The 27,873-nt window shown below is 62.0% G+C and overlaps 6 protein-coding genes across 7 annotated transcripts; 4 read left to right on the top strand and 2 right to left on the bottom strand.

The window, feature by feature from the left end:
* Nucleotides 1-343: 343 nt before the first annotated feature.
* Nucleotides 344-3,318, top strand: rad15_1 (General transcription and DNA repair factor IIH helicase subunit XPD). Of its 2 annotated transcripts, none has more exons than XM_062769599.1 (9): nt 344-524; nt 628-674; nt 735-812; nt 841-1,029; nt 1,064-1,300; nt 1,343-2,500; nt 2,539-2,615; nt 2,652-2,862; nt 2,901-3,318. In XM_062769599.1, the coding sequence occupies exons 1-9, from the start codon at nt 494-496 to the stop codon at nt 3,255-3,257; spliced, it is 2,385 nt and encodes a 794-aa protein (XP_062625583.1). In that variant the 5' UTR covers nt 344-493; the 3' UTR covers nt 3,258-3,318. The 2 variants fall into 2 exon arrangements, with proteins under 2 accessions (XP_062625583.1, XP_062625584.1); XM_062769600.1 differs by having other exon boundaries at nt 856-1,029.
* On the bottom strand, nt 3,311-3,861 carry nuo14.8 (NADH-ubiquinone oxidoreductase 14 subunit). The gene is made up of 2 exons (XM_062769601.1): nt 3,508-3,861; nt 3,311-3,455 (listed from the first exon to the last, which is right to left on the bottom strand). Exons 1-2 carry the CDS (start codon nt 3,784-3,786, stop codon nt 3,345-3,347), a joined length of 390 nt encoding a protein of 129 aa, XP_062625585.1. The 5' UTR covers nt 3,787-3,861; the 3' UTR covers nt 3,311-3,344.
* Nucleotides 3,862-4,050: 189 nt separating this feature from the next.
* Nucleotides 4,051-6,099, top strand: prp3 (U4/U5/U6 small nuclear ribonucleoprotein prp3). Its single transcript, XM_062769602.1, has 2 exons — nt 4,051-5,259; nt 5,305-6,099. The coding sequence occupies exons 1-2, from the start codon at nt 4,083-4,085 to the stop codon at nt 5,973-5,975; spliced, it is 1,848 nt and encodes a 615-aa protein (XP_062625586.1). The 5' UTR covers nt 4,051-4,082; the 3' UTR covers nt 5,976-6,099.
* Nucleotides 6,100-6,496: 397 nt separating this feature from the next.
* On the top strand, nt 6,497-11,238 carry dhtkd1 (putative 2-oxoglutarate dehydrogenase E1 component DHKTD1, mitochondrial; the record flags this gene model as incomplete). Its single annotated transcript, XM_062769603.1, has 15 exons — nt 6,497-6,632; nt 6,746-6,866; nt 7,347-7,789; nt 7,861-8,108; nt 8,409-8,620; nt 8,786-8,901; nt 8,938-9,038; nt 9,085-9,109; nt 9,154-9,218; nt 9,256-9,495; nt 9,533-9,699; nt 9,816-9,907; nt 10,038-10,184; nt 10,418-10,680; nt 10,798-11,238. The coding sequence occupies 15 exons, from the start codon at nt 6,497-6,499 to the stop codon at nt 11,236-11,238; spliced, it is 2,817 nt and encodes a 938-aa protein (XP_062625587.1).
* A 3,096-nt stretch (nt 11,239-14,334) lies between these two features.
* On the bottom strand, nt 14,335-15,458 carry LOC62_02G003078 (uncharacterized protein; the record flags this gene model as incomplete). The annotated part of the gene is made up of 4 exons (XM_062769604.1): nt 14,335-14,673; nt 14,757-14,886; nt 14,925-15,054; nt 15,383-15,458. The coding sequence occupies 4 exons, from the start codon at nt 15,456-15,458 to the stop codon at nt 14,335-14,337; spliced, it is 675 nt and encodes a 224-aa protein (XP_062625588.1).
* A 5,804-nt stretch (nt 15,459-21,262) lies between these two features.
* On the top strand, nt 21,263-22,696 carry MBZ1_0 (BZIP-type transcription factor MBZ1). Its single transcript, XM_062769605.1, has 2 exons — nt 21,263-21,432; nt 21,581-22,696. The coding sequence occupies exons 1-2, from the start codon at nt 21,370-21,372 to the stop codon at nt 22,412-22,414; spliced, it is 897 nt and encodes a 298-aa protein (XP_062625589.1). The 5' UTR covers nt 21,263-21,369; the 3' UTR covers nt 22,415-22,696.
* Nucleotides 22,697-27,873: the final 5,177 nt, after the last annotated feature.

Raw genomic sequence — 27,873 nt, forward strand, 5'->3', positions numbered from 1 at the left:
TGGGGACCCCGCGATTGTCTTTCAGTCACTCAGTGTTGTCCGTAGCCCAAGAAGAGTGAGTTGTCGATGGCGCAGTGATGAAGGGGCTCGCTCTGTCAGTCTCTCCTGCATCATGTGTATAAACCACGACTCGAAGATCACTTATAAAGACACAGATGGCCACACTGTGATGCTATTAGTTCAGAGAGGATAACAGGAAGGATGGTTTTGAATACCGTATGACAGAGCACACGATTTGCTTCCGTTTGTAATGAGGTGGGGGGGAGGGGGGGTGGAGGTGACCAACGATGAGTGGACTGAAAGGAAGACGAACAACGAGGAACAACACCGAGATCAGTCTGTCACATCTCACACTCCTTCTCGCCACTCAAAACGCCTCGACGCAACATCCTCATTGCATAGGCGACGTCGTTGCGGCAGCTTCGACCAACTGTATCTTCCACCTGGCGGTGACCACCAGACACACAATCGCCCACGATGAAGTTTATGATCGATGACCTGCCGGTGCTCTTCCCCTATGAGAGGTCAGCTTCAGCTCGCGTGTGCTTAGATAGCTAACGTTGCAGGCTGTATCCGGGTTTGTTTAACCTCGTCCCCTGTTTCCATTCCCATTCTAACCCGCCGCAGAGCAGTACTCGTACATGTGCGATCTGAAGAAGACGCTTGATGCCGGGGTAGGTTGACTGGCTCCTTTGCCGTGATGGCGCTCAGCGAGGTAGAGGCTCACGGCGCAGGGACACTGCGTGCTCGAAATGCCCTCGGGAACAGGAAAGACTGTTTCTCTTCTGAGTTTGATCGTGTCGTACATGCAGGTGAGCTGACTCCTCCCTGTCACTGCAGAAGCTCACACAGCAGTTCTACCCAAACAAGCGTCAGCTGGTGTACTGCTCCCGAACAGTCCCAGAGATCGAGAAGGCGCTGGCCGAACTCAAGCGTCTCATGGAGTATCGTGCCGAGATGGGCGCCAACGACGAGGGCTTCCGCGGACTGGGATTGTCGAGTCGAAAGAACCTCTGCTTGAATCCCGAGGTGGGTGGCGAGGCGGGAGTGAAGCTTACGACAGGTGGCGAAAGAGAAGAAGGGCAAGATTGTCGACTCGCGCTGTCGTGACTTGACATCCGCGTACGCGTGCGAGCAGGGAAGAGCGGACCCTGGCTCTGTGCCGCTCTGCTCTTGGCACGAAGAGCTGAACAACTACGAGACGGGCAACCTCATCCCGCCAGGCGTGTACACCCTCGACGATGTGAAGCAGTACGGACGCGAGAAGGGCGTCTGCCCGTACTTTACCATCCGTCGAATGGTGAGGGTTTGCATCAGATGAGACTCTCTAACCCTCCTCCAGATGCCTTATGTCGACGTGATCATCTACTCGTTCCACTACCTCCTCGACCCCAAGGTCGCCGAGCAGGTCTCGCAGCACCTCAGCAAGGAGGCGATTGTCGTGTTCGACGAGGCACACAACATCGACAATGTGTGCATCGAGTCGCTCTCTATCGACCTCACCCGCCCCATGTTGGACTCTGCGGCGCGCAGTGTCGCGAAAATCGGAGACAAGATCGACGATATCAAGAAGAACGATGCGCAGAAGCTGCAGGACGAGTACGAGAAGCTCGTGGCTGGGCTGTCGAGCGCGCGCGGTGAAGAGGATGACCTGCTGGCTAATCCTGTCCTGTCGGACGACATGATCAGCGAGGCGATACCGGGCAACATTCGCAAGGCGGAGCACTTTATCGCGTTCTTGAAGCGCTTCATCGAATACCTCAAGACCCGCATGCGTGTGCTCCATGTCGTCGCTGAGACGCCGCAATCCTTCCTTGCACACCTCAAGGAGATCACATACATCGAGAAGCGACCACTACAGTTCTGTGCAGAGCGCCTCACCTCGCTTATCCAGACGCTCAACCTCACCAATATCGATGAGCACTACGCGCTCCAGAAGATTGCAGGGTTTGCGACCCTGGTCGCCACGTACGAGAAGGGATTCCTTCTCATCCTGGAGCCCTACGAGACGGAGCATGCGACCGTCGCCAACCCCATCTTCCACTTCACCTGCCTTGACCCCTCGCTGGCCATCGCGCCAGTGTTCGAGCGGTTCAGCAGTGTCGTCATCACGTCGGGAACCATCTCCCCGCTCGAGATGTACCCCAAGATCCTGCAGTTCCAGCCCGTCATCGAGGAGTCCTACCCGATGACGCTTACACGAAACGCATTCTTGCCCATGGTCATCACCCGTGGCTCGGACCAGGTGCCCATCTCGTCGCGCTTCGAGGTGCGCAACGACCCCGCCGTGGTGCGAAACTTTGGCAGTATCCTCATCGACCTGGCGCGTACCGTGCCAGACGGTGTCGTCGCATTCTTCCCGTCCTACTTATACATGGAGTCGATCGTCAGCGCCTGGTACGATATGGGTATCCTCAGTGAGGTGTGGAAACACAAGCTACTGTTCGTCGAGACGCCCGACGCCATGGAGACGAGTATTGCGCTGAAGAACTACCGAGAGGTGAGCTGCGCGGTGCCCGTTGACAAGCTGACATTCAGGCTTGCAACAACGGCCGTGGCGCTGTCATGCTGTCTGTCGCACGAGGCAAGGTGTCAGAGGGAATCGATTTCGATCAGTGGGTTAAACACGCCGCGCCACGCTAACCCCGCAGCAACTACGGTCGCGCAGTCATCATGTTCGGTATCCCATACCAGTACACCGAGAGTCGTATCCTCAAGGCGCGCCTCGAGTTCCTTCGTGACAACCACAGGATTCGCGAGAACGACTACCTCACTTTCGATGCCATGCGACACGCCGCCCAGTGTGTAGGACGTGTCCTGCGAGGAAAGACCGACTGGGGATTGATGGTGTTTGCGGACAAGGTGGGTTAGCTAGGACGTGGGCGCGGTCTAACCCTCAGCGCTTCGCACGACAGGACAAGCGCTCCAAGCTGCCACGCTGGATCAACCAGTATATCACTGACGCCCACTCCAACCTGTCCACCGACATGGCAGTTGTCCTGGCCAAGAAGTTTATCCGCCAGATCTCGCAGCCCTTCGACCACACCCAGACGGGTATCTCGCTGTGGACTCTGGACGACATTCTCGCTAGGCAAGAGCAGGAGAAGGAGGAGGCGGCCAAGGCTGGCGCAGAGATTACCGAGGCGTTCGGACCAGCCGCCAACGGCCGTCCCGACGACGCCGACGTCGACATGGACCACCACTTTGACATTGACGATGCGGTCCTCGCTGCTGTCGACCTGCCAGACGACGTATAGGCGGAGAGACGTATGGGACCTCATCAGTAGACCAACCGTTGTAGCACTAGGCATTTGGATCCTGATTTACATCATGCATGATTGCGTTTAGAAGGAGGCGACCTGCTTGGGGTCGTCGCGTCCGCTGTAGAATTTGTCGAGGAATGAGACGGGTTTTGCTGGGTCCTCGTACTGCTTGAACCAGTGGAGGAGGTGGGGCTGAGGTGTGAGCAGCTGGCCCAGCAACCTCCACATTAGCAGCACGCCTCACCTCCTGCTTCCAGCAGTTCATCGTCTCCTGGTACTCCTGCTGGTTCTTGTGGAGGAGGACGTTGATGACGGCCAAGTCGTCAATGTTGCGGTTCTTCTCAAAGTCCTGGCGGAACTTGAGACGGAGAGCGGACGGCGAGACGTTGAGGGCGTAGAGCGCGCAGATCTCGGGCGCGGAGCGGTACCACGCGCGGTAGGCGTCGATGACGCGAACGCGCGCCTCCTCCCTCGTCGTGGCGATGGTGACCTTGCGGGCCAGGCGCGCTGGGAACATGGACATGGCGGGCAGAGGTGTGTGTTGTGGTCGTCGTCGATGTCGCTGTCGATGCTGCTAATGACGGACTCGTGATAGGCGGTGAGCGGAGAGGCATCGGGTGCTGGTGGTGAGCGGACGGAACCAAATCAACTTGACCTCCCAGGCTGACGGGACCGCGTACGGTGGGCGGCATTAGCGTGATCCCGACGCGTGGCACCCTCACTCGCCACCCACTGACCTCATGATTTCAGGTGGCTCAGTTCATCATTGTTGTTGTTCGTCGCATCACTCCAAACCAACCACCTCAGCCACTCACAAAAATGTCGGGACGCAGACCGGCCGACGGCCAGCCAGCAGGCCAGCCGCCCGCCAAGAAGCCCGCGTTCGACATCAACTCGATCCGCGCGCAGCTGGCAGCCAAGAAGGCCGAGGTTGAAGCCCGTCTGGCTGGCGCTTCGAGCGGGTCGGCGAGCCCAGCACCGCCAGCAGCAGCGACACCAGCACCGCCAGTAAAACCGGCAGCGCCTGCCCCGCGCAAGGATTCTTCGTCTGCGCCTGGACCAGCAGCGCTCCCGCCCCGTGCGACAGTCGACCCGGCCATCGCGGCGCAGATCGCGGCCGCAAAGGCCCGCATCGACGCGCTGCAGAACAAGAAGGCGGAAAAGGCCAACCCGTACCTCTCTGGCGTGGCGTCCTCCTCGGCTCCAGCTCCAGCGCCCAAGCCGGCACCAGCAGCTGCCAGCTCGGTCTCGGTCGCGCTGCACCCGCTCCTGATGGCCGATACCAGCGGGAGCGGCGCCGGCGAGAAGAACGAGAAGAAGGCGATGCGCGACCGGTACAAGACGATGGCGCCCAAGTTCTCGACTGTGCGTGCGAACGCTTCGATCGTCGAGGAGGCGCAAAAGGTCATCGAGAAGACCAAGCCCGCGCTCGCGACGGCCGCTATCAGCAATCCGTACGCTGCTGGCGCGCAGGCATCGGCACCAGGCGCGCCGCCAACCGAGGTGGATGCAGGCGGACCGTCCGCGCGAGGCCGCAAGTCGCGCAAGATGCAGTTCTCGGCGCCGGGACGATATGTGCGCCAGGGCGACCAGCTGCGTAACGAGATCAAGTTGGAAGAGCTCAAGCAGCGCATCGCGGCGCAGTCGGTCAAGGCGGGCCTGGACTCTGAGTTTGATGTCGTCCAGCGCAGCTTGAAGCGCGCGCAGCCGCCCGCTGTCGAGTGGTGGGACGAGGCCATCCTGCCCAAAGGCGCGACGTACGACGATATCGACAAGGCCGACGACTATTTCCGGACTTCGGAGGACTCGCTCATCACTCATCTGGTCCAGCACCCGATCGCAATTGCTGCGCCAAGTGACCGCAAGCAGCCTGAGCGTGGGCTCATGCTTACGAAGAAGGAGCAGAAGAAGATGCGTCGACAGCGGCGTTTGGCAGAGCTGCAAGACAAGCGCGATAGGCAAAAGATGGGCCTTATCCCGCCAGACCCACCAAAGGGTAAGTGGGGACGGGTGTTGTTTGTTACAATGCTGACATTCTCAGTCCGCCTAGCAAACCTCATGAAGGTGCTCACATCCGACGCGGTGCAAGACCCGACCAAGGTCGAAGCCAAGGTCCGCCGCGAGGTCGCGATGCGACAGTTCCGACACGAGAAGGACAACGAGGGCCGCAAGCTCACAAAAGAGCAACGACACGAGAAGGAGTACGAGAAGCTCGCGCAGAAGGAGCGCAACGACGGGCTCTACGCGTCGGTCTACATTGTCAAGTACCTCACCAACGGACGGCACAAGTTCAAGGTGCGCGAGACGGCCAAGAACGACCTGCTGTCAGGCATCTGCGTCTTCCATCCCAACTTTGCGCTCGTTATCGTCGAAGGCGTGCAGAACAAGATCAGGCACTACCGCCAGCTCATGCTGCACCGAATCGACTGGACCGAGGAGGCTCGGCCACACGGCGAGGCCGACGATGACTCGGACGACAGCGACGACGAGGAGAAGAAGAAGAAGAAGGCCGAGGGCGAGGAGGAGGGCCCGGACATGAGCGAGAACAAGTGCGAGCTCATCTGGGAGGGCGAAATCCCCGAGCGTACCTTCAAGATCTTCCGAGCCAGACACGCCGAGACAGACGGCGCGGGCAAGGACTGGCTCACGCAGAAGTATGAGGGCATGTGGGACTTGGCCAAGCGGTGGACGTGGCAGGGCGAAGATTTGTAGGCGGGTGGTACCAGGGACCGCCGGGCTGCTGCCTGAGGCGATGGGCAGCTTGTAGACAGAGCGCAACCACAACAGCAGACCATATCATTCTGTAGATTGCATGTGAGGCAAGATGACCTCGGAAGTCCGATCGGAGAGAGACGTGCGCGATGCTATGTACGATCCCGACTGAGCCTCGTCTCATATCTCCTCAACCCCATCATCCTCACCCCACCCCATCAGCGACCCTGCCGCCACGATATCCCTCCTCCCTCTCGCCTACCGCCGTGAGCAGTTCGCAAACACCAGGGTCCGCCATCCCGGAGTCGCCGCCCTCGGCCATCCCCGCGGGGCCAGGCTGCACGTGACGTCACAGCCCAAGTCCGACGTCGCGGAGTGGGGGTCGTGTTGGTCGTGTCGTGTCGGTAACGATGCGGTGGGGGGCACTGTGGTGGTAAGCGCGCGTGTACTTGCCCCAGCGAGCCAGGCGGTGGAGTATTTATCGGCGCGCTCGACATCCTTCTGTCCACTATAGCAACATCATGTTTCGCGTACGAACGACGAACACCATCACCCGCCGCTGCCGGGTCGCGGCGCCGGCACCGCGCGCGCTCGCGCGGTACCACGACGACGCGAGCTTTGGATACCGCGTGCCGAGCAAGTACACGCTGCCGGACTGTGAGTGGGGGCGGGCGCGCGCTGTGGGCGGTCCTCATCAGCCCAACGCGGCTGGGGAGGGCAAGGACGGACGGGGAAGGAAGGCAGACCACTTGCTCACACCCACACCCCAGACACCGAGGCCGAGCTCGCCAACCGTAACGACAATGCCCCGCTCCTGCGCTACGTGGAGAGCGTGCGCCGACACGGCCACCGCGCGGCCAAGATCGACCCCCTGGACCTGATGGAGCGCGAGTGAGTGGGCTTGGGCTGCGAGGGCGTGCCGTGGGTCGGTGTGGAGAACGACGACGTGTGAGGACGCCGCCGAGCCGGCGGCGGCGTGTGGGGCACATCATAGGGTCGGCGGCGGTGGACCCTGGGTTGCTCGGCGGGCTCCTGGCGCCGCGGTGCGGCGCAGGCTGGGCTTTGGGAGATCGGCGTGTTGGAATCCCATGTGGGCCGTTGCTCGTGGCTGGCGTTTAGGTTTGAGTGTTGGCGGAGTGGTGGTGGGCTGCTGGCTGTTGGCTGGCGGTGGGTGCGGCTGCGGAGTCTCCGCCCGCCGTCATGTATGGGGGAAGCGCTGTGCTTAGCAGAGGTACCGGCCCAGCTGCCCAGCACCACGGCCAGCTTGTACGGCTGGAGATACGCGCGAGCGCCTCTTTGCGTGGAGAGGCGGAGTGGCGCAGCGCAAGGCAACGATCGTCCCAACCTCGGCGCCTACTAACCCCCACCCAGCCCCGTCGGCGCGCTCGACCCCTACCGCTACGGCCTGGATGACAACACGTCGTACCCGCTCAACGGCATCCTGCACCTGCCCAACTCGACGACACCGCGCTCCGAGGCGGGCGAGGGCGAGAACACGTCGCTGCCGCTCAAGGACATCCGCGAGCACCTGATGGGCACGTACGTCGACCGCATCGGGTACGAGTTCCAGCACTGCCCGAACAAGCACGAGCGGCTGTGGTTCTCGCACCACCTCGAGACGCACACTGCCAGCCCGCCACTCGCGGACGGCATCACCGCCGAGCGCAAGAAGCGTATCTGGGAGCTCCTGTCCCGCAGCGAGGAGTTTGACCGCTTCATGGGCAAGAAGTTCCCCAACCTTAAGCGCTACGGCTGTGAAGGTGCCGAGAGCATGCTCCCTGCCCTCGACACTCTGTTCGAGCTCGGCGCGGATGGTGAGTGGCGACCGTGGCTGTGGCGGTAGCTGTGTTTGTGGTTGTGGCGACAATAGCTGACTCGCCCGCAGCCGGCCTGGCCTCCATCATCGTCGCGCTCCCCCACCGCGGCCGCCTCTCCCTCCTCACCGAGCCCGAGCTGTTCGGCTACTCCGCCACCCAGCTCTTCTCCAAGGTGCGCGGCTCGCCCGAGTTCAACCCAGAGAACGCACCTGGTGCCACTGGCGATGTGATTAGCCACCTGGCTGCGATCAAGAACCTCGACTACGACGGCAAGGGGGTCAAGATTGAGATGCTCCAGAACCCCTCCCATCTCGAGGTGAGTCACTAGAGCCGGGGTTCGGACTCTGGGCGAGTTTCGGAGGGTGTGCAATGCCGCACGAGGAGAGGAATCCCCAAGACATTCCTCGTTGCGGGGATTGCTGCGGCCTGCGGCATGGTCAGAATCAGTGGCTGCCCGTCTGCATTGGAGACTAGTGGCGTACATTATTGCCAGCGATCAATCAGCACTATGCCCATGGGGGGCAATTCATCTGGTTCAGATTGCAGGCAGGCGGCGGAGATTAGATCCCCAGGCCGAAACATACTAGACACAAACAAGCACGCTAACTCAATGAAGGCCGCAAACCCCGTCGCACTCGGCATCACCCGAGCCAAACAAATGTCGCTCCTCAAGTCGTCCCCGGCCGAGTGCCAGCTTGGTGACCGCGTGCTCTGTGTCCAGCTTCACGGCGATGCGGCGTTCAGCGGACAGGGCGTGGTGGCCGAGAGCTTGGGCCTCAGCGGCCTGCCTCACTACGGCAGTGGCGGCACTGTTCACATCATTGTCAAGTGAGTGGCGACAGAGTTGTGGCGAGGGCACGTGGGGGGCCGCGATGTTTGCCGTCGCGAGGCCGTTGCAGGGGGGTGATAGTGGCGCGTGGTGGGGTCGACCGCCCTGGCGGTGGACAGAGTCGTGGCAGCCGGCCTGCATGACGAGCGCACTGACACCGGCAGCAACAACATTGGCTACACCACGCCGGCGACCTTCAGCCGCTCCAGCGTGTATGCCTCGGACGTCGGCAAGATCATCGGCGCGCCGATTCTCCATGTCAACGGCGACTACCCCGAGGGTGAGGACACTGTGTAGTATCGCTGCTGACCTGTAGACGTCGTTCGTGCCATGGACGTTGCGTTCCAGTACCGCACCAAGTTCCGCAAGGACATCATCGTCGACCTGATCTGCTACCGTCGATGGGGACACAACGAGGTGGGTCAAGGTAGCCGTGAGGGAGATTCAAACTGACATCGCACAGCTCGATGAGCCCGGCTTCACTCAGCGTCAGTTCTGTTCAAGTCTCGCTTGGTCCATACTCACACCTCAGCCCTCATGTACGAGAAGATCCGCTCGCGCAAGTCTGTCCCCGAGCTGTTCGAGCAGCGCCTCAAGGTGGGTCGGCCGCTTCCAAACTCATGCTGACGCCCAGGACCAATCGGTGCTCACTGAGGCCGATGCCAAGGCAGGCCGTGACGCCTACAATGCCAAGCTCAACGACCAGCTTGCCGGCGTCGACAGCTTCAAGGCCGAGTCGGAGATGCTTGGCGGCAAGTGGAAGGACATTGTGTGGCCGGCATCCAGCGCCGCCAACCCGGCGCCGGAGACGGGCCTCCCGATTGACCGATTGACCGAGGTCGGCCGTGCGAGCGTCACCCTGCCCGATGACTTTGTGGGTGGCTAAACCGCGGAGATGAGCTGATCCGCAGAACGTGCACTCGCGCCTGAAGCGCCACATTTCGGCGCGCCTCAAGGCCCTCGATGCCAAGGTCGACTTTGCAACGGCCGAGGCGATGGCGTTTGGCACGCTGTTGCAGGACGGTTATGACGTCCGAATCTCCGGTCAGGACGTCGGTCGCGGCACCTTCTCTCAACGGTAGGTTCGAGTTTAATGATTGGGACGCCGAGGGCGAGGGCGAGGGCGGCGCCACCTCGGCGTACCTCGGCGCCGAGTCCCTGCTCCACCGAGCTGACCCCTGGCCCCCCGTACAGTCATGCCATGTTTGTCGATCAGAAGGACGAGTCGTGCTTCGTGCCGCTGAACGATTCGCTCAAGGCGCCCGGCAAGCTTGAGCTGGCGAACAGTGAGTCGCTTGAAGGGCCGTGGCTGGGGGGAAAGGAGGTTGTGGCGACAATGGTCGCCAGACCCCTGCCACGCAGTGTGGACTTGGTGGTTGTCGCCCGACCACGTACGCTGACACATTCCTCCTCCAGGCTCTCTGAGTGAGATGGCGGTGCTCGGGTTCGAGATTGGAATGAGTTGGGGCAACCCCCACCTGCTTCCCATCTGGGAAGCGCAGTTTGGTGACTTCAACAATGGGGCCCAGAGCATGATTGACACTTTCCTTGTCGGTTCCCAAGGTATGTTGATCATCCGTGTAAATCACAGAAGGTGTAAACAAAGGGCGCGTGACGTTGTCGCCAAGACAGACGTCGCTTAGATCGCTGTGAATCACGACGCGACCCGCGTCGCCACGGTAACAACGTTGCCGCGTGCCGCAGTGATGATCCGCTCGATGTGCCAACGTCACCGAAAACAGCCGCGCATCTTATCAGAATTCCGGTCGCGCGGGGCTTTGCTAACACGTTCCCAGCCAAGTGGCTCAAGCAGACTGGGCTCGTCATGCTCCTGCCGCATGGCTATGACGGAGCTGGACCTGAGCATTCGTCGAGCAAGGTTGAGCGTTTCCTGCAAATGTCTGATGACGGTGCCGCCACGCCTGCCCATGACGTGAACCTTATCGTGGCAAACCCGTCTACGCCATCGCAGTTGTACCACCTGCTGCGTCGCCAGGTTGTACGCAACTTCCGCAAGCCTCTGATTGTTGCGTCTCCCAAGGGCCTGCTGCGTTCTCCTGTGAGTTTCGTGTTTATCGAGCACAAGCGCGATGGCCCTGGTTGAAGGGACCCGTGTACATATGCTTGTTTTCTCACAGATGATCGTCATTGCTAACGACGTGTTCCCCACCACCAGGTTGCAGCGTCGCCATTGTCGGCCATGGGACCTGGCACCAAGTTTGAGCCCGTTATTGCGGACAAGGTGGAGGGACCGGTTCGCAAGGTGCTCGTCGTATCCGGCAAGCACTACTACACGCTCGCCGAGGCGCTTCAGAAGGCAGGTGACAGCAATGTGGCCCTTGTTCGGGTCGAGGAGCTCTCACCGTTCCCCACGGAGGAGCTCAGCAAGGCGCTAGAGGCATTCCCGGCGGACACGGCTGTGACTTGGGCGCAGGAAGAACCGGCAAACCAGGGTGCATGGACCTATGTCCGGCCCCGTATCGATGCCATTCTCAAGAAGCGTGGCTCTGAGCCGGTCGGCTATGCAGGACGCCGGGCCCTACCCACCACGGCCGTGGGTGTTGGCGCCTGGCACAAGGCCGAGACGGAGGAGATTGTTCGTGACGCGTTGGCCTAGGCGCGGGTACACGTTACCCAACGCGCCGCATGGCATATACGCGAGCGACGATCTCGGGCCTTGCGTTTACTTTAGCGAGCCCGAATGGTGGGATCTTCCCCAACGAAGAGAGTTGATACCAAGTTGTACTCTGGGAACGAAGCATTGCATGGGAAGTTAGAACGGGGAGTGAGTCATGGAAATTTGGCTGAAAACTCGGGCCAAAGGTTGAGTTTTCAAGGTGGTGCCTATCACATGCCCAAAAACTGGCATGGAAGGGATGTGCGGCACTGGCTGGGAGCCGTAGTGCGTAAAGTGACCTTGACTTCCCATGCCTGCCTGCAGCCGCCGCCGCGTCTGGAATCATCAGCCAAAGCATCAACGCACGTCAAAGTTCTGGATTCCAGTCGCGTGCCCTGAAGGCGAGTCACCAGGCACCGGGGCGGACATTGCATCCAAAGTCGATGCAAAGGCGGAGGTGGGGCCGAGTGTGTGCGTCACACGCACCAAAACACCGCCAACGTCGTCGTCGTGGACATGCATAGTGGTGTGAGGAACCGCTAAGCGCTTGTTGCAGGTGCTAAGGTGGGCAGTGAGCGATAATACTGAGCATTTTGGCTTCGCAGATCGCCATGTTACCAGCTCCCCAAGGCCAAGCAAGGCAAGGCGGCAGCAGGCAAGGGCCAGGGCAGCAGCAGGGCCAGGGCCAGGGCGGGGTTCCCAAGTCATCCCAAGTCCGGTATCGCCGCCTGGAATCATCGCGTGTGGGAACTTGCAGCCTAATGTGCGAGTACGTGCGCACCTGGGCCGTGAGAGTCGGGCGGGGCGTCACGGGATGCCGAGCGGAGCAGCCAGAGCATCGGGTCATATGATCCAAATGAAGCAGGAGCGGGTGGTGGTGGTAGCACGGAGCCGACAAGCGGGCGATACGCGCTCCTACCAGATCTAGCTTTGGTGCTTGCTCCGTTCACGCACACCTGGCACGGCGCGGCACGGTGGGGAGAATATGGCCAGGGCGCCCGCCGGATTCCAGCGATTGCGCGGGGACACGACGGAGGCAGGCAGCTAGCAGCTAGCAACTAGCTAGCTATGCGTCGGCAGTGGAGCGGGCTGTGCGTGCTTCCGTGCGTGCGTGTGTTGGTGGCCTGGCCTAGGCTCTCTCCGCTCTCTGCTCCCTCCAAGGTGTCCTCTCTGCGTGGGTGTGGGTGCTAGATGCGACGGTGCGGCGTGTGCCGCAACACCACGCCACCACGCTGCCGTTGTGTATCGCATGGGCTTGCGGGAGGGGTGGGACATGGGCGGGGCGGGGCTTTCGGATATGTGGCGCCGCAAACAAAGTACACTAGTCTGTCAGTGGCATGAGAGTGTGTGTGAGTGGGTGTCGAGGGCCAGTAGACTAGCCACTACCACCACTGCGTGTGTCGAGTCACCATTCGGCGTCGGAGACCAAGCGAAACCAAGGGAGGAGAGAACATCGACACATGGGGGATGGAGGTGGCAGCTTCAATGGGCCCCCAGGCCGCCGCCTTATGTATGCATCGTGCGCAGCAAGAACCGTGGGGGTGGAGCCTCGGTTGGCGGAGCACGGCAGTGATGCAATGGGTATTCGGAACGCTTGTGGCGTGATTGAGCAGGCAGGCAGCAGCACTGTGCGTGCGTTGGTTGGCTGACCTGCCTGCCAAGTGGGGGAGATGTGTCGGACGACCCGAGAAACGGCCGGCGGAAGGCGGCCACAAGGCGGCAGTTGTGCCACTTGCCCCTTCAAACACGGCCGTTTGAGCCTCCCCAACTCGACTTGGCAAGATCTGACACAAGCTGTGGGCGGTCTTACTCGATGAGGCTGGAGTTTATTGTTGCGGTGGCGACTGCTGCAGCTGCTGCTGGCTCGCTCGCTATCCTCGGTCGATGGCCGCCTCGAGAGCTTGCTGTGGCGGCGCGCGGCGGGCAGGAAGACGTGATGGGGAAGAGCTCAGTAGCTCTTTGTTTGTTCCTCATGCGCAGCAGGCCCAGTCAGCCTTGATGACTTGGGTCAGCATCCGGGCTTTGATGCTTAATAGCGGCAGTAAGTTTGCTCAATCGCACGAGCCCAACGGGGCAATGCTGCTGCTGCTGTTGGTCTGGCGGTGATGCTCCCGACGGCAACTGATCTGGCGAGCGGTGGCTGAATGGTGATGAACCCAGCACTGTGGCGAACGGATAAGCTCCACTATGTACGCCTTGCGGTGTCCATCCGCCTCACACACGCCGCACCTACTGTTGCAGCACAATTAATTAATTTGTCAAGCGAGCACGCCCTGTGGCGCCCCCACCGCATCGTCGTCACATGTGGCGTGCCTCCCACTCCGTTTGGGATCGGTGTTCATTGGCCAGAACCCACAATGGATCGGGCCGATCCGTCCTTCCGTCCCTGCGTGTCACCGAGACTAACGATGAGAGTGGGATCGAGGGTACGATAGGATTGGATCTTGAGCACCACGCCTCAGCTGGAATTTGACGGTCGTTGCTGTCTTCTCGATTGCTTCGGAGGCGAAGTACACTCCGGTATCGTGAGAGCTCGAGGTGTTGATGGCTGCCGCCGGTGGCAGTGGAGAGAGCAGGATGTTGAGGAGGTTGCGGTTTGGTGTTGGTTTGATGTTTGGCGAGCAGGGTGCATCTGGGTGAGACGGCTCGACCTCACAGTGCGACGAGCAACCCCAGGCGCTTGCCTCGCGATCGCTTGGCTGTTCAGATCTGTGCCCATCTCGAGGCAAGCGGTGTCCAAGCTGCCTGGAAACTCACTGGAATGCGAGCGCCACCCCCGTGGCGCTCGAGCACGCAAATAGCTAGCGTTGGCGATTCCAGCGGCGCAAGCAAGCGACAACAACGGTATGTGGGCAAGGTAGGGGGGCAAGGGAATGTGAAGTGGCAGAGAACTGATTCCAGCATGTGTCTTTATATTATCGTGTGCATCGAGACCGAGTCCCAGGAGAGCGCAGCGCGCGAATCAACCAGAAGAAGAGCAGAGCGCCGAGTCCGACCCGTCTCGCCTCGCCTCGCGTGGTGCCATCCACCATGACGACATGGCGTGGGGTACATTCCTCTCCGAGGGCCACATTCCAGACGGGAGGCAAGCAGGCTTCACACTGCCTCTTCCTCCTGCTGCTGCTGCACCTCCGAGCCAAGTTTCATGAGGTTCTCCCACACGGCAGTCCGGAGCACGCCGTCCTCGGCCCAGGGGGTAGGCTTAACGCTGTTTAGCTTTGCATCCAGGAGCCGCGCCGACGGCAGCCCTGTCACCGTAGCGAGGAACACGGGCAGCTCAGCGACGGCGGCCGGATCGCTGCCGAGGCAGGCGCCCAGCGTGCCCAGGAGCCACTTCCACGGCTGTGTCAGGCCCGAGTTGTGCACGACCCGTGTCGCGACGAGGCCGGGGTTGAGGTGGTACATTGCGATGGTCGGGTGGCGCGCGTTGAACTCCTGTTCCGTGGTGATGTGGTGGTTAGCGCGAGCTTATCAGCTTCCGACGGCGAGCGCCGCCGGCCGGCCGGCGGCACACGCACCAGAGTGAACGCGTCAAGCATACCGCGATCGCGCTCGAAAATCGCCCCCATCGACACGGTGCCGTTCTTGAACGCAGCGCCGAGTTCCAGATCGTCGGGATCGAACGTGGTCGCTGACCCGCCGGGCGCACTGCGTTCAGCGGTGTGCAACACAGCGCATGTACTCACTGCACGATGACGCCCGCTTGGAGCCCCGCGTCCGCCAGCGCTTCCGCGATGAGCACGCGGCTCGCAAGCACGACGAAGCGCGGCTCGTGACCCTCGGACGTCGGGTTGTAAGTGAGCGACGGGAAGGTGCCTTCGGTGTGTGTCAGCTACCTGGCCTGGTGAGCGGGCCACGCACCCTGCGTTTGGAAGAGGTAGTCGATGTGCCCGAGCGCGCGCAGGGCGGCAATGGCGCCGTGTATGCCGGATACGAGGGACAGATCGGCCGCGATAAAGTGTAGGCTGCTGTCGTCGCTGGCGCCGGCATCCCTCTGCGCAGCGGCGATGCGCTCGCGCGCCGTGGACGGAAACGACCGGCCGACGATGACGAGCCGCGCTGCTCCGGCGGAGGCTAGGCGCAAACTTATCGCCAGCCCGATGCCCTCTGGAGTCAGCTCTGTTCGGGGCATGTAGCTACGCACGCGTGCCGCCCACCACTACTGCCGTCTTGTCGCCCAGCCTGAGCCCCTCGTTGGCTTTGCGCGCGTGCGCGGCCATGTTGTTGTTGTTGCTGCGGTGCGGTTATCGCTGCTCGGCGTGCCGGCGCCGCCGCCGTATATACCCGTCGTCACCACCGCCGGGCATCCAGCGCCGGCGCAGCAAATGCAATGCGCGCGCTTCGCCGCCACTGTTGGATGTGGCGGTACCGTGCATACATTGCACATTGCCGGCGGTGCGGGTGCGTGGCGTCGAATGTGGGCTGCTGGCCGACGGCCTCGGTGTCGAATTCGATGTATGGGGATTGCAGGGCTTGAGGGACGATTACAGCCAGGGCTTGCTCGCGATTCGGTGCCACGTGCCGGGCATGCTTGGCGCTGTTCTTGTCGTCACTGCAGTCACTTCTGGGTCGCATTCCACGCCGAATGAATGGATACCTTCTTTCGTCGATGCAGTATATCAGCCGTGCCGTTGGAAGACATCCGACGGGGCTTCCCAATTCGGTGAGTCTGTGGTGGGGAATGGATCGCCAGGGTGAGTGGTGACTCGTCAGTTGGGGAAGAGTCTTTGGCAGCCACAAACGCGATATCTACCCCCCAACGAGGTGCACGCAACACTGCGTGCATACAGAAGTCATGCTATACTCCATCCGCAGTGCACCACTGCGCCACACTGGAACCGTGTCAATCAACCCCCCCGACCGCCGATTCCCGGCTGTAGCCGACGGCACCGGCGCTCCGGACGTTATTTAGTGGCAGCGGCGCGGAGGGTTTCGAGCGCTCACTCGCTTCCTGTTCCTCTCTCTCTATGCAACTAGCTGGCGCCAGGTGACCTGCAATGCGCACAAGCACGAGGTAGAGCAACGCCGGTCAGCCAATGGCAGCACGCCATACACGCCGCAATCGTGTACCCCTTCTCTGGTGACCGCAGGGCAGGTGGGCAAGAGCAAGAAAGTGCGTGCACGAAACGAAGCGAAATAAGTCGGAGGTCGCGATGATGGCGGATGCGGATGGCGCCTCCGCCTCGCCTTCCCGGCGGGGCGACCGCAGCACGGGCACGACGCGGCGACGGCCCAAACCTACACGTCGCCGCGGCCACGTCACGTCCGCGGGCACGGCAGCATCTGATAGGTGAGCGATATCGCCGTTGTCGTCGTCGGGCGCGCATTGACGCGGGTCAGTTTTCGGGGCCTGCGGAGCGGAGCAGTAGCTAGTGGCTTGTTGTCTCGTTGCGTTTCGGCGTTGGTCGTCGAGCAGCAGCTCGAGACGGCGCATAACGCCTGCGGGGTCTTATCTGCACCGCTTTGTTTTTGCGAGAGACGGAGAGAGAGAGTGTGCGACGACAACTCGACGACAGTGGCCGACGTTTCAGGTCCCCTAGCTAGCAGCGATGGTGACATGGCAACATAATGCATTGCGTTGGGGTCGTCGTCGCATTGTTGGGGGAGGTCGTAGCTCACGACGACACCAACGCCCCGGACGACGGGTTTGTTGGAACCACGACCCAGCGCGCTGAGGGATAATCGTCGGCATGTACGGAATGCCGAGTCGTTTGCCGGGGGTGCTGGACTAACGACTAGCTGCCGAGCCATGCCGGCCAAGTCGAACCAAGCTCGTGCTCGTGCTCCCGCAGCAACCGGCGGCAGTCTTCCACATTCCGCACTTTGGACCTTTCCCTGTCCCCATGCAATAACCCATGCACCGACGCTGCACCTTCGGCATTCGCTAGAGGCCATGCATGCACCGCGACATGTTCCCGCCCCCCTCGCAGCGGCGACTAACTGCCTCCGATGACAACAGGGCCGCGATCTCACCACCCATCCATGTACCTGGCCCAGCGGTATGTGCTCGCCCGCGGCGACGCGCACATACCTCGAGCGGGCGTCACCGCGCGCGTCATGAACACTCCTCGATCGATATCACCACCACCACCACCTGCACCACCTCCACCACCACCATCTCCACGGCATCTCCGGCCAGACCCGTGTCGTGCCGCGGCACCGCTCGATGCCGGCCGGCCGGCCGGGCTTGCAGTGCAATGCATACCTCTCCTAGGCACATCCGCCTACGGTAGTGGCGCCCTTGGCGCGCAATCTTTACGGCGGAGGGTTACCAAAGCACCCCGGCCCTCTCGAGAATTTCGAGACAGACAGACAGACGAGACATCTGCACGCTGCGCGTGCCTGCTCGACGTTCTAGTCGAATTTTTCAAGACAGGGGCGCGCGTACATGCTTAGCTCGAGTATTCTGTCGGTCGGGCCGGTTCGTGTGGAGGAAGGAGGACGAGGACGAGGACGAGGACGAGTGGCACTCCGACATGGAGGAGGCGGCGGAGATATCCCGGCCGGCGGCACACTTCCCGATAGCGGCCGGCGAGGCGAATGGCACCACCACCACCACCACCACCAGCACCACCACCCTCGAACCAAACCGAGCGGAGTGTCCAGCGCCACAACCTCCGACAACCGAGGCACGTATGCACACGCCTGGTAACGGGGTCGCAAGGAGCGCAGCTTGGCAGTTGTGCATGCTGGCCTTGGGCTGGGGTGCTGCGCCGGCGCCTGCGCGGCGCCCGCGCGCAGGCGCTATGATGAGGCGCCTGCCAGTTTTTAGAACGCTGTGGCCAAAACAAAGGTCCATGAACGGCCGTCCGTCGAGAGCAGCGGCGTCCTTGGCGCCCGGCCGAGCTCGGCGGCGGGCGGCGGTGTTCCACCGACCGATCGACGAGCAGCGCTCGCTCACTCGCTCTCTCGCTCGCTCGCACGCGATCGCGCGCGCCCGTCGCGCGGACCAGACCAGAGCGCTGCCAGCCAGAGAGGATCTATTCTCGCGCCAGCAGCCCAGCCGGCCCAGCCGGCGGCACTTCTGCCCGCCTCGACCCTATCGCCTCGCCTCGCCCCCTTGCCTCCCCCCCGGACTCGCCCGCCCCCGCCCCCCGGCGACAAGTAGCGCAGTGTCAGCGTACCGCCGCGGCCGGCCGTGCGTGCGCACAGCGGCGGGCCCGCCAGCCAGCCAGCCAGCCAGTATCAGTACGCATCAAGGGTGAAGCTGCAGGGGGAAGGGTAGCAGCGCGAGGAGCAGCACCAAGCACCCTTGGTTCTCTTGACCCTTTGTTTTCATTGACAAAGGAAGCGTCACGTGTAGTTTGGCCGAGAGCAGCGGCGCCCCGAAGTGATGATTGGTGCGGCACGTGCCTGTACCCTCGGCCGCGGTCATAAACTGGGTCGGTACATATTTTTGCCAGATGGGATCATGTTTGAATGGTGGGTGATTGCATTGACTCGACTAGCATGGCAAAGGCAGGCTAGCAGCTACAGTAGCATCTGTATTGTTTGTGGTGGCGGCGGCGGCTCGAATCCGAGATGGCTGAGTGGGCAGCCAAAGCAAACAAGAGCCGATAATTATTTCACCGCCGACTAGTAGGTTAGCCTCCGACTGGGTCGGGCTGTGGAGGTGGAGGGGCAAGCAAGCAACCAAGTCCGATGCTACCCCGGTCGCGACGAGCGAGGTCGGGCTGCTCTGTCCCTTAGCCTCGGTCAACTCGCGCTCTCGTGTCGTCATGCTCCGTGACAGTGCGCGACGACCCTCCCGGCCGATAAGTGCGCGTCTTTTTGGCTGGCGCGCGTCTCGACTGGCTCAAGCCTCGCTCACTGCGCGCTGCCCGATGCATCCACCCCTCTCTAAAACACCTCGCCTCGGTCTGTGCATTTTGCCATCCATGCATCATCATCGCAGCCGAGGCAGCCGAGTCGGCGGAGTTTCCGCGCTCTTCCTACGCCCGAGACTGCTGCCTGCTGCTGCTGCGGTAGATGCATATGCACGGTGCACCGGCCCCCCTAGTGTCTCGGTGTGGGGGGTGCACATGCACCCTCACCTTGCTCGCGCTGCATCGTGGCGTCGTTGATAGGACGACGACGATCCAGAAGGGGGCTGAGCGGGTCTCGAGCTCGGTCGTGTCGGCCTGGAACACAGCCGGTGTGTGCACATGTGCGGTGGTCCCAACCTCGCTTGCAGCAATCCGCCAACTCGCACACAATTGCTGATCTCAAACACGCGCGCTGAGATTGTGTGAGTCTTCTGACGTTTACCAGGGGCGGTGGGGGGTGCCGGGGCAAGCGGGGGATGCCACTCGTGCAGGGGCGGCCGTTAGAGTGGGGTAGTGATGTGTGTGTGTGTGTGTGTGCCATGCACATGCATGCAGGGGCAGCGGCGAGTTGCAATCGATCGCGGCCTCGACCGCCAGCAGCAACCAACTGCGTCAGTGACGATGACTGCTGCTGGGATTGCTATTGCGTGGTTGTATTAGATTCCCATGCTCTGGCCGTCTGGGCCCAAGGGCCATTTGCTACGGCTACACGTATGCAATTCAAACCAAACCACCACCTTTGGGCCGATGATGATGCCAGATGATGATGATGGATGCCTAGCCGTGTTCGGCAGATGATGCGGCGGCAGCGGCAGCGGCTATGAACCCGACGTCGATGTGGGCACTCTGGTCTTTTCTGAATTTTCGTACCTGGACCTGACGACGACACTCCGAAAAGAAATTCTCGTACATCAACGATAATCTTGCGAGTGAATGGCGTACGCGAACACTCTGCCTGCCTGGCGAGATTTAAGCAGCAACAAGGAAGAAGGTCCAAGGCCCGGCTGTTTGGTAGTGTGAGAAACGGATCGGAACGAGGGCGGGGAAGTGGTGAAAGTGGTGATGCAATCTATGCACCTTTGGGCTGAACATTCAGTCTGCACAGAGCATGCTGCTGGTGCTGGTGCTGCTGCTGCTGCTGCTGCTGCCCCAAACGAGGCAAGGGCCGGTGCCAGACCTTTGGGTGTAGTGACTGAATAAAAGTCACCGCAAGAGCAGTAGCGAGAGATCGGGCGCGCCGGCCGGGTTGTTTCTCGTCTCTCTGTCAGCATTCCTGCATAGCAGAGGCACCCAGGCAGCAGAATTGAATCCCGGTTCCGGCGGGTTGTTTGTCGTCGGAGACAAGATGCCATCAGCTGCCTCCTGCCTGCAGCAGGTCCCCACAATCTCCAGCTGCTCACAGGCGGCGGCCGAGTGTGCCGTTCTGTCCCTCCGAGTCGGGCCACTACGCCTGTTTGTACATGCGCCCTGGGTCTGTTCCCTCCTCGCATGTGAGGCGTGTGGCGTGGGCCTTGTAATCACACCCACACGCCCACAGCGCGCGCGCGCACTGCGAGCGAGCGAGCGCGTGTAAAGCTCTTTCGTTGGTTCGGGTAGCTTGTGTGCCTCGGGCACGACGACCACGAAAGGTCTACTAACTGGCTCGCTGCCCCCAACGCAACGCAACCTCGCCTTGGCCTCGCTACTGCTGCTCCCACACACACCCATCGCCTCCTCCGATCCCACCAGGCCAGGTTCCAGTTCTGACCCGGTGACGCCGACCCATTATTGGGTTGGGTTGGTTTGCCAAACGCCTCGCACGCACGCGCACGGCACGAACGGCACGGCACGGTAGCAGCAGGGGGGGGCACAACACTGGCACCGCGCTAATGCTTTGGGTGTTGGGAAAGCGAGGTGCATGAGGTTAGGAAAAAAAAAAGCGGCCCTAAGGGACCGAAGGACTCGATAGTGGAAGTAAGGGTTCGGTCACTGAGAAATGCAAGAGCGAGTTGGTAGCAAAGGGTCGGCCAAGTAGCAAGCAGCAGCAACAACTGCCGCCGCGCGCCGCCCGCCCACCCGCCCGCCCGCCCGCCCGACCGACCGTCCGCCCGCTCGCCCGGCCCCTGCTGCCTGCCCTCCCTTGCCCTGCCTGACGCAAGTTGGCCACCACCTACCACATACCACTGCTCGTCTAAAAAGCCCGGGTCTTGATAATCTATATATGAATGGACCATATCCATCAATCGAACAGACCCACCCACCCATCACAGTCGTCGACCACCACCACTGCTCTACTACTACTACTAGACACCCCACCCCCCCCCCCTCCCCCACACACACTCCTACCATGGACGCCATCGCAGCTCCGTCGTTTGACACGTCTGATGTCAAGACACCCACCAACCTCTTTGTAAGTCATTCAACCTCGGCCAGCCGGCCGCCGCCACCATCACCGAACCCCCACCCATCAACCCACCAACCCCCCACCTACATACACCCAAGCCACCACCACACACCCACACACAACCATCACCGACACGAGTCACTGACACTATCAGCAGGACGTAGCACCCGCCTGGGGCAACTACCTCTACCAGAACATGCTCCCCAACCTCGGCACCGACTGGCTCATCAACAACAACCTCGCCAACTCGAACGCGGCTGCCGCTGCTGCTACGGCGCCCGCTGGCGGCGCAGTGGCGGCCGCGACGGCCCCTGCCAACGACTACTTCCCCGCCGGCCCCTGGTCATCTCAGCCTCTCTCTACTCGTCCCGGCTCGGCCAGCAGCGGCAGCTCTGTCCCCATCCTCGGCCAGGCCGGTCCCAGCAACTACTACCTGTCGTTCTACGGCGGATCCATTGCGCCCTCTCTGCTCGCCCCCGGCGGCTCGACTTCTTCTGCGTCGTCGCACATCTCGTCGTCGGTCGACGTTGTCGACAAGATCATTGCGTCCGAGTCTCCCATGGCCATCGAGTCGCCCATCCCCATGACCTTCGGCCTTAGCGGTGCCACCACCTTCTCCCGAGGACGCACCCACTCTGTCGACTCCGAGGCCGATGCCGACCACGAGCCCGACGGCCTCAGCCAGCACAGTCACAGCGAGCACGAGCACGACCACGACGAGGGTGTCGAGCGCGACGGCATGATCTGGGGCATGAAGGTGGACGAGTACCGCGCGCTCTCGGCTCGCGAGCGCAAGCGCGTTCGGAACCGCATCAGTGCCCGTACGTTCCGTGCCAAGAGGAAGGAGCACCTCTCGTCGCTCGAGTCTACACTCGGCGCCAAGGACCTCGAGATCAAGCTCGCCCACGAGGAGAATGCCCGCCTTCGCCGCGAACTCGCCGACATGCGCCGTCGACTGTCCAAGTACGAGACGCAGAAGCCCTACTAGGCTAGTCTCTAGTGGTCACCGCTTCGGCTTCGGCTTGACCGAACACCAACACAACACACACGCGCCCAGACACCACAAACTCGCCGCAGCCTTGGTTGGCCCATGGCCACCGCCCCCAAGCGCCCCCCGCAGCAGCAGCAAGCAGTAGCCGTCGGCACCGCCGCGCGCTATCAGAAGCAGCAGTGTAAACGTCTTTGTCCCTAAATCTCCCTGTACAAAGCAACGACACGTCTTGTAATATGTAGCAATAGTTTTGATGCATACGACGAATAGTATAGCAAACGTGCATGGGCCTAGCAGTGATTGCAGTGTTATCGGTACCGAGGTGGGAGGCGGCCGAGGCGGCGTCGGGCACAGCCACCAGGGGTGGTGGTGGTGGGATGCATGTCGAGTGGGGTGGGGGGTGGCCGGTGGGGGAAGAACACGGCTTGGCGTGTATTTCGCAGAGTCTGGGAGAATGGCGCTCGCCCTGTTGCATCATGATTTTCGCGCGTCTAGCTCGACATCTTCGAGCCGAGCCTCGGCCAAGATTGGCGCTGCAGGAGCACATGTTTAGGGGCAGGGGTATGGCGGGCGGGGCATGGCGGCGCAGCAGCAGTAGTTAGCAGCGTCTGGTGGTCCGCCGAGGCGCCTTGTTGCGCCGCCCGGCGGTCAGTAGTCATCATTCTCTGTCGAGCCAAGCTGGCATGTTGTCTCGGGCGCAAACGGGGCCGCCAGGGGCTGGGGCTGGGGCTAATGCTAATGTCGCCAGCGGCAAGTTGTAAACAAGAGCCAGCGCGAGCCACGAGCCACGAGCCAAGAATTGGACCGGCCGGCGGGCGGCATGCGGGCCGCGGGCGCGCCGTGCGGTATGGCATGCTGCATGCAAGACAAGGCAAGCAGGTGACTGGATCGCAATCCGAGCAAAAGAGAGACAGCGGCGCGCGCACAGGTGACGGACAAAACAGCATGTGCGTCATGGCCGAGGGTCCGGGCTGCCGAGCTCTGCTGCGGTGCGGTGCGGTACCGTCCGTCCGTCGGCACCGAAGTGTTTTGAGTGTGGGCAAGCAGGCGTCAGCGGCGCTCACTCTCCGCCGCTCTGCTCTGCTCCACCGAAGAAGCATTGTGTCACAAATGATGCACACTGCGTCAATGGTGGGCACGATGCAGTAAGCAGCTCCAGCTCCACGCGCATCTGTCCGCTCTGCATGCAGCAGCTCCAACCGCCCCTCCCGTTGCAAGGCAACCAAACATGACCGAACCAAACGCGCCAACTTGGACACCGTTACCGCCGTCGCCGCCCCCGCCGCCGGCCGGCGGCCACCAAAAAATCCACTTGGCCCGACCGACCCGCCCTGCGGTGGCCGCCGGGGCGCGAAGCGAGTGACTAAACCAACTATACGTGACTGGTGACGGTATTACGCCGGGCAAACCGATGCATACAACGGGTGTGCGCACGGGCCTAATGGCCAAGTTGATGCTCGTACGACCCCATCGGTGCGCACGGGCAGTCTGTGCAGCGCTGGGGCACTGCGATGGCTTGGCTGTCGGTACCCCGCGGCTGCCGAGCCGCGCCAGCTTCGGCAGGAGCAGCAGCGTCCAGCCAAGAGAACGCGGCTGTGCTGTGCTGCTTGTTGCTCGCTGCGCTGCGCACCTGCCGTGCGTGGGGTTGCATGGGACGACGCGGGAACGGGCATTGCATGCCATGTCCGCCGCGGTCAGCAGGCTTGGTCACTCGCCGTGGCTGTGAGGTGGTGAGTCTTGGCCGTGCTGGACTCCGCGCCCTGCGTGATGACAAGACAACAAAGACGCGCCGCGCAAGGCAGGGCTGCATACGGTGGCGTAAGGGCCAAGGGTGCGACTGCTGGCGCCACCTGGCCACCACCTCCTGGAATCTAATCCCCCTGCGCGGCTGCGCTCTCGGCAGTCCGGAGGCCAGACTTGACGCGTGGGAGCGAGCGGAGCAGAGTTGCAGCATTCAAGCCTCGGCGCGGCGGCGGCTTGGCACCGCTGTGGCATGTATTGATCATCCGGCCAATGTTTTTGACGGGGATGAATCATTCGGGACCGGACTCCGCCTCCACCTCTCCACCGCGTCCACTGCGTCCAGCGTCCACCTGCTTGCTGATCGAGCCAGCCTCGCTTGCCTCGCACCCGCTTTGTCAGGCGAGCGAGCGAGGCAGGAGGCGACGGCTCCGAGCTGGAGAGTGGCAGCTCTATGCATACGGTAGCGAGGCGAGCTGCTGCCACAGGCCACGGCCGGCGCAAGCTGGGATCTCCGCCACCTTGCCGCCTTGTGCCGTCGTACACATGTACGCTCGTTCCCGTGACCAGCCCTCTGCGGCGCACATTGGTTCCCGCAAGCATCCAAGCGAAGGAGAAAGCGGGCCCGCCGAATGCTCAGAGTCGACGCCAATGCCGACATCTAGCACGCCGCCTCTCATCGCACTTGCTTGCGGGCTTGTGGCCGCCACAGCCGTATCGCGTATACAGCGGCAGCCGTATCGCGTATGTGCGCAGCAGCAAGCAAACCGCACCACACAATGCAATCGGCAAGTGGCAATAGCGCTAGCAGCCCCGGCTCCCACGAACGCTCCATGCTTCCAGTGAGATCAGATCCAGCTGCCCGTCACATGCCACTGTACGTTGCGTGCCTCGACTACAGTACGACGAATCGGGCGTCGCGACTCTGTCCGTCCGCCCGAGAACAATGGCGCCCGATAGATGATGACAGCTACATACCGAGGCGGCGCTCGAAAAAAGAAACAGCACAAAAAAAAAAAAGTCAGAGATGGTGAGTCAGGTCGAAAGAAATCATGACGTCATGGCGGCGGCAATGGCAGTAACCCCCTTGCTGGCCCTTTCCCTGACGCACAGACCCGTCGGTCGTCTCGTCGTGCGCCACGTGCCTGGCGAGGCGAGAAGAGTTGAATTCTATTTCCATTTAGCTCGCTTGCTATTATTGCACCCCCCCGGCCACCCCCCCACGCCGTTCCCTCCTCCCCCACGGCTCCTGTATACAGCAACAGTTGACGGCCGAGTCGGCAGAGCGGCCAGCCCACATGCAACAATCAACCAAGTAGTCGCCGTCGAGCCCATTAACCAAACGGCAAGCAAGTGAAACCACCAGCAACTTGCCACCACAAGACGCCGCATACCGCCGGAGAAGGGATGCAGCAGCCGCAAGGGGGGCCCGGCCCAGACCCGCCGCACGCTGGCTGGCGCCGCCAAGCATGGTGCTATAAACAGCGGGGAGATGGCAACCAGCCAGCGGTCAACAGCCAGTGGCCAGCCCAACAGCCGTGGCTGCCGGAACGGCATGTCCGACATGAAATGAATCCTACATTCCGCGGGCTCAGAAGCAACAACAAAACCCATCGGATTGCGGGGAAGCGAAAGGTAAGTACCTCGGCGTGTTCTTGTTATGCCCGCATAGAGTTTGATATACGCGTGTGTGCTCGCTACTCGGATCAAGGGATGCAGGTTTACGAAAGTTGGCTAGTCAGTCTAGCGACGACTGGCCAAACGAGCCACTGACCCGGGGCTAGGGAGGGAGGGTGCGGCACGCACACGGCACACACGGCACGCACGGCATGCCACGGCACGGCCCAATCCGAGCCAGAAGCTACCCTCGCGCAACAACGTACATACTCTTACTTTGATGGGGCGGGGACGCACTTTTGTCCCTCGGCCGTGCGTGTCTGGACTTGACGACGGCGCTAGCATGCAACTCTACTCACACACACACTGCCTTAGGTCCCGATTTAGCGCGCGCCGTGGCACACTGCTGCTGCTGCTGATGGGACGGGACGTGGCGTCTGATTGGCCTGATTGGCGGCTCCTAGCTCGTCATGTGCGCCCAGAGCCAGCGCCACGGCGTTGGCCGTTGCCAATCGCTAGTGTCATGTGGTCACCTCACACACTTGCGCGCATCACTCTATTGTGCCACGCCACACCACATGCCACCCCGTGCGAGTGGGCGAGAATCAGTGGTGGCAGAAACGAAAGGGAAGCGAGCTCGCCCGGCGGGCCGGCCGGCGGGCCCTCGCTCGTCTAAACACCGCAGGGTGCCCAGGGCAAGGGCAAAGGAACATGCTACGACATACACGTTTCGACTAGCCGTAGATTGTCAACGAAACGGACTTTGGCGGGCCGGCCACGGCCAGTGGCTGCGCCGCAAGCGGCCAACTGACACCACACCAACAAGGACACCAACCAGCAAACGCCGGGCCTTGGTTGGCAACCAAACCAACGGGTACGCCGATGTGAATTCTGGGGATGCTCCCATACGGCATGTGCACCGCCAGCGCCCTCGTTTGTCCGTGTCTCAGACGATCGTACGTGCGTCCGTCCGTGCGTGCTTGCTTGCTTGCGTGCGGGCGGGCGGGCGTGGCGGACAAAGAAGCAGCCGACCGAACCAACGTTATCCCTACCACAACCACCAATGCGGCGCTAAGACGTGTAGTACACACGTGTGGCTGCGCAAATCTATTGCATTCAGAATCCGAACTACTGCGCCCGCCCACATACACCAACCAGCCACACACCCCCAAAACGCAGATGGAGCAGATTGCCACCCTCCGCGAACAGCGCGGCGTGGCGAACTCGCCCATGCCACAGTGTTCCCAGAGCATCCAATCCGCCCCACCGGCTAGAGAGCGAGAGAGCCCGCAGCAGAGGCCGCACAGCGGGCACAGCGTTCGGTCCCGAGGTATACGGTTGTTGTTGGTTCGAGTGGCGGCGAGGTGGCGATCGACACGCCACGACACGCCTGATCGACCGACGCCCCCCGCGATTCTCAGAAAATCCCCAGCATGCATCCTGCATGCAGAGAAAATTCCAGAGGCGCAGGGGAGGCGTGGGGGACGGGTGAGAAGCGAGCAAGTGGCGAATGGGGGCTGGTGGGCGCGGTGCGGTGGCTGCAAAGTGGCGGGTCGCCACGCTCTGGAGGTGTCAGCGAGAAGAATCGCAGTGCGCCGCCAGAAATCCCCAGAAGCGCTCTTACGGGTGTCCATGGGCGCAGAGGAGCAGCGCGCATTTCCATGCGCGATCGCCGCTGTGCGCCGGGGTGCGATGGGCGAAATCGACGGCGGGGGCGGGGTGGTGCTTCTCGTCGTTGGTCGGGAGCACGACACCCGGCGAGCGCTGCAACTCGTCCTGGGCGCGCCCAAAAAATCGCATCCACGCTGAGGGAAGCACAGGCGATCCAGAAGCTTCAGAAGTCGCGAGGCGCACGGCGTATGTGCTCTGCCGGTCTTGGTGCGGTGGTGGAGTCTGAGCGAGGAGTGCGTCCCCGCCCCGCTCGATATCGACGGCCGCAACCTCGTCGAGGAGCGCTCTCCGGGCGGCGTAAAATTCAGTACGCAAGCTCTACGAGCACTCGTGACCGATGACATCGCTGTGTGGCGACGCGCGGGGCCGCTGCGCATTTTCTGCCGCCCGCGAGGTGGTCGGTGGGGCTGGGACGTCGTCCGCCGTCT

This window comes from Vanrija pseudolonga, chromosome 2, assembly GCF_020906515.1.
Source record: "Vanrija pseudolonga chromosome 2, complete sequence".
NCBI lineage: Eukaryota > Fungi > Basidiomycota > Tremellomycetes > Trichosporonales > Trichosporonaceae > Vanrija > Vanrija pseudolonga.

Excerpts from the sequence above, each read along its gene's own strand:
- prp3 (XM_062769602.1), top strand. The coding sequence starts at position 4,083 with ATGTCGGGACGCAGACCGGCCGACGGCCAGCCAGCAGGCCAGCCGCCC. Across the intron at positions 5,260-5,304 it reads CCCGCCAGACCCACCAAAGG|TCCGCCTAGCAAACCTCATG; the intron begins GTAAGTGGGGAC and ends TGACATTCTCAG.
- nuo14.8 (XM_062769601.1), bottom strand. The coding sequence starts at position 3,786 with ATGTCCATGTTCCCAGCGCGCCTGGCCCGCAAGGTCACCATCGCCACG. Across the intron at positions 3,456-3,507 it reads TGAACTGCTGGAAGCAGGAG|CCCCACCTCCTCCACTGGTT; the intron begins GTGAGGCGTGCT and ends CTCACACCTCAG.
- MBZ1_0 (XM_062769605.1), top strand. The coding sequence starts at position 21,370 with ATGGACGCCATCGCAGCTCCGTCGTTTGACACGTCTGATGTCAAGACA. Across the intron at positions 21,433-21,580 it reads AGACACCCACCAACCTCTTT|CAGGACGTAGCACCCGCCTG; the intron begins GTAAGTCATTCA and ends TGACACTATCAG.
- rad15_1 (XM_062769599.1), top strand. The coding sequence starts at position 494 with ATGACCTGCCGGTGCTCTTCCCCTATGAGAG. Across the intron at positions 525-627 it reads GTGCTCTTCCCCTATGAGAG|AGCAGTACTCGTACATGTGC; the intron begins GTCAGCTTCAGC and ends AACCCGCCGCAG. Across the intron at positions 675-734 it reads AGAAGACGCTTGATGCCGGG|GGACACTGCGTGCTCGAAAT; the intron begins GTAGGTTGACTG and ends CTCACGGCGCAG.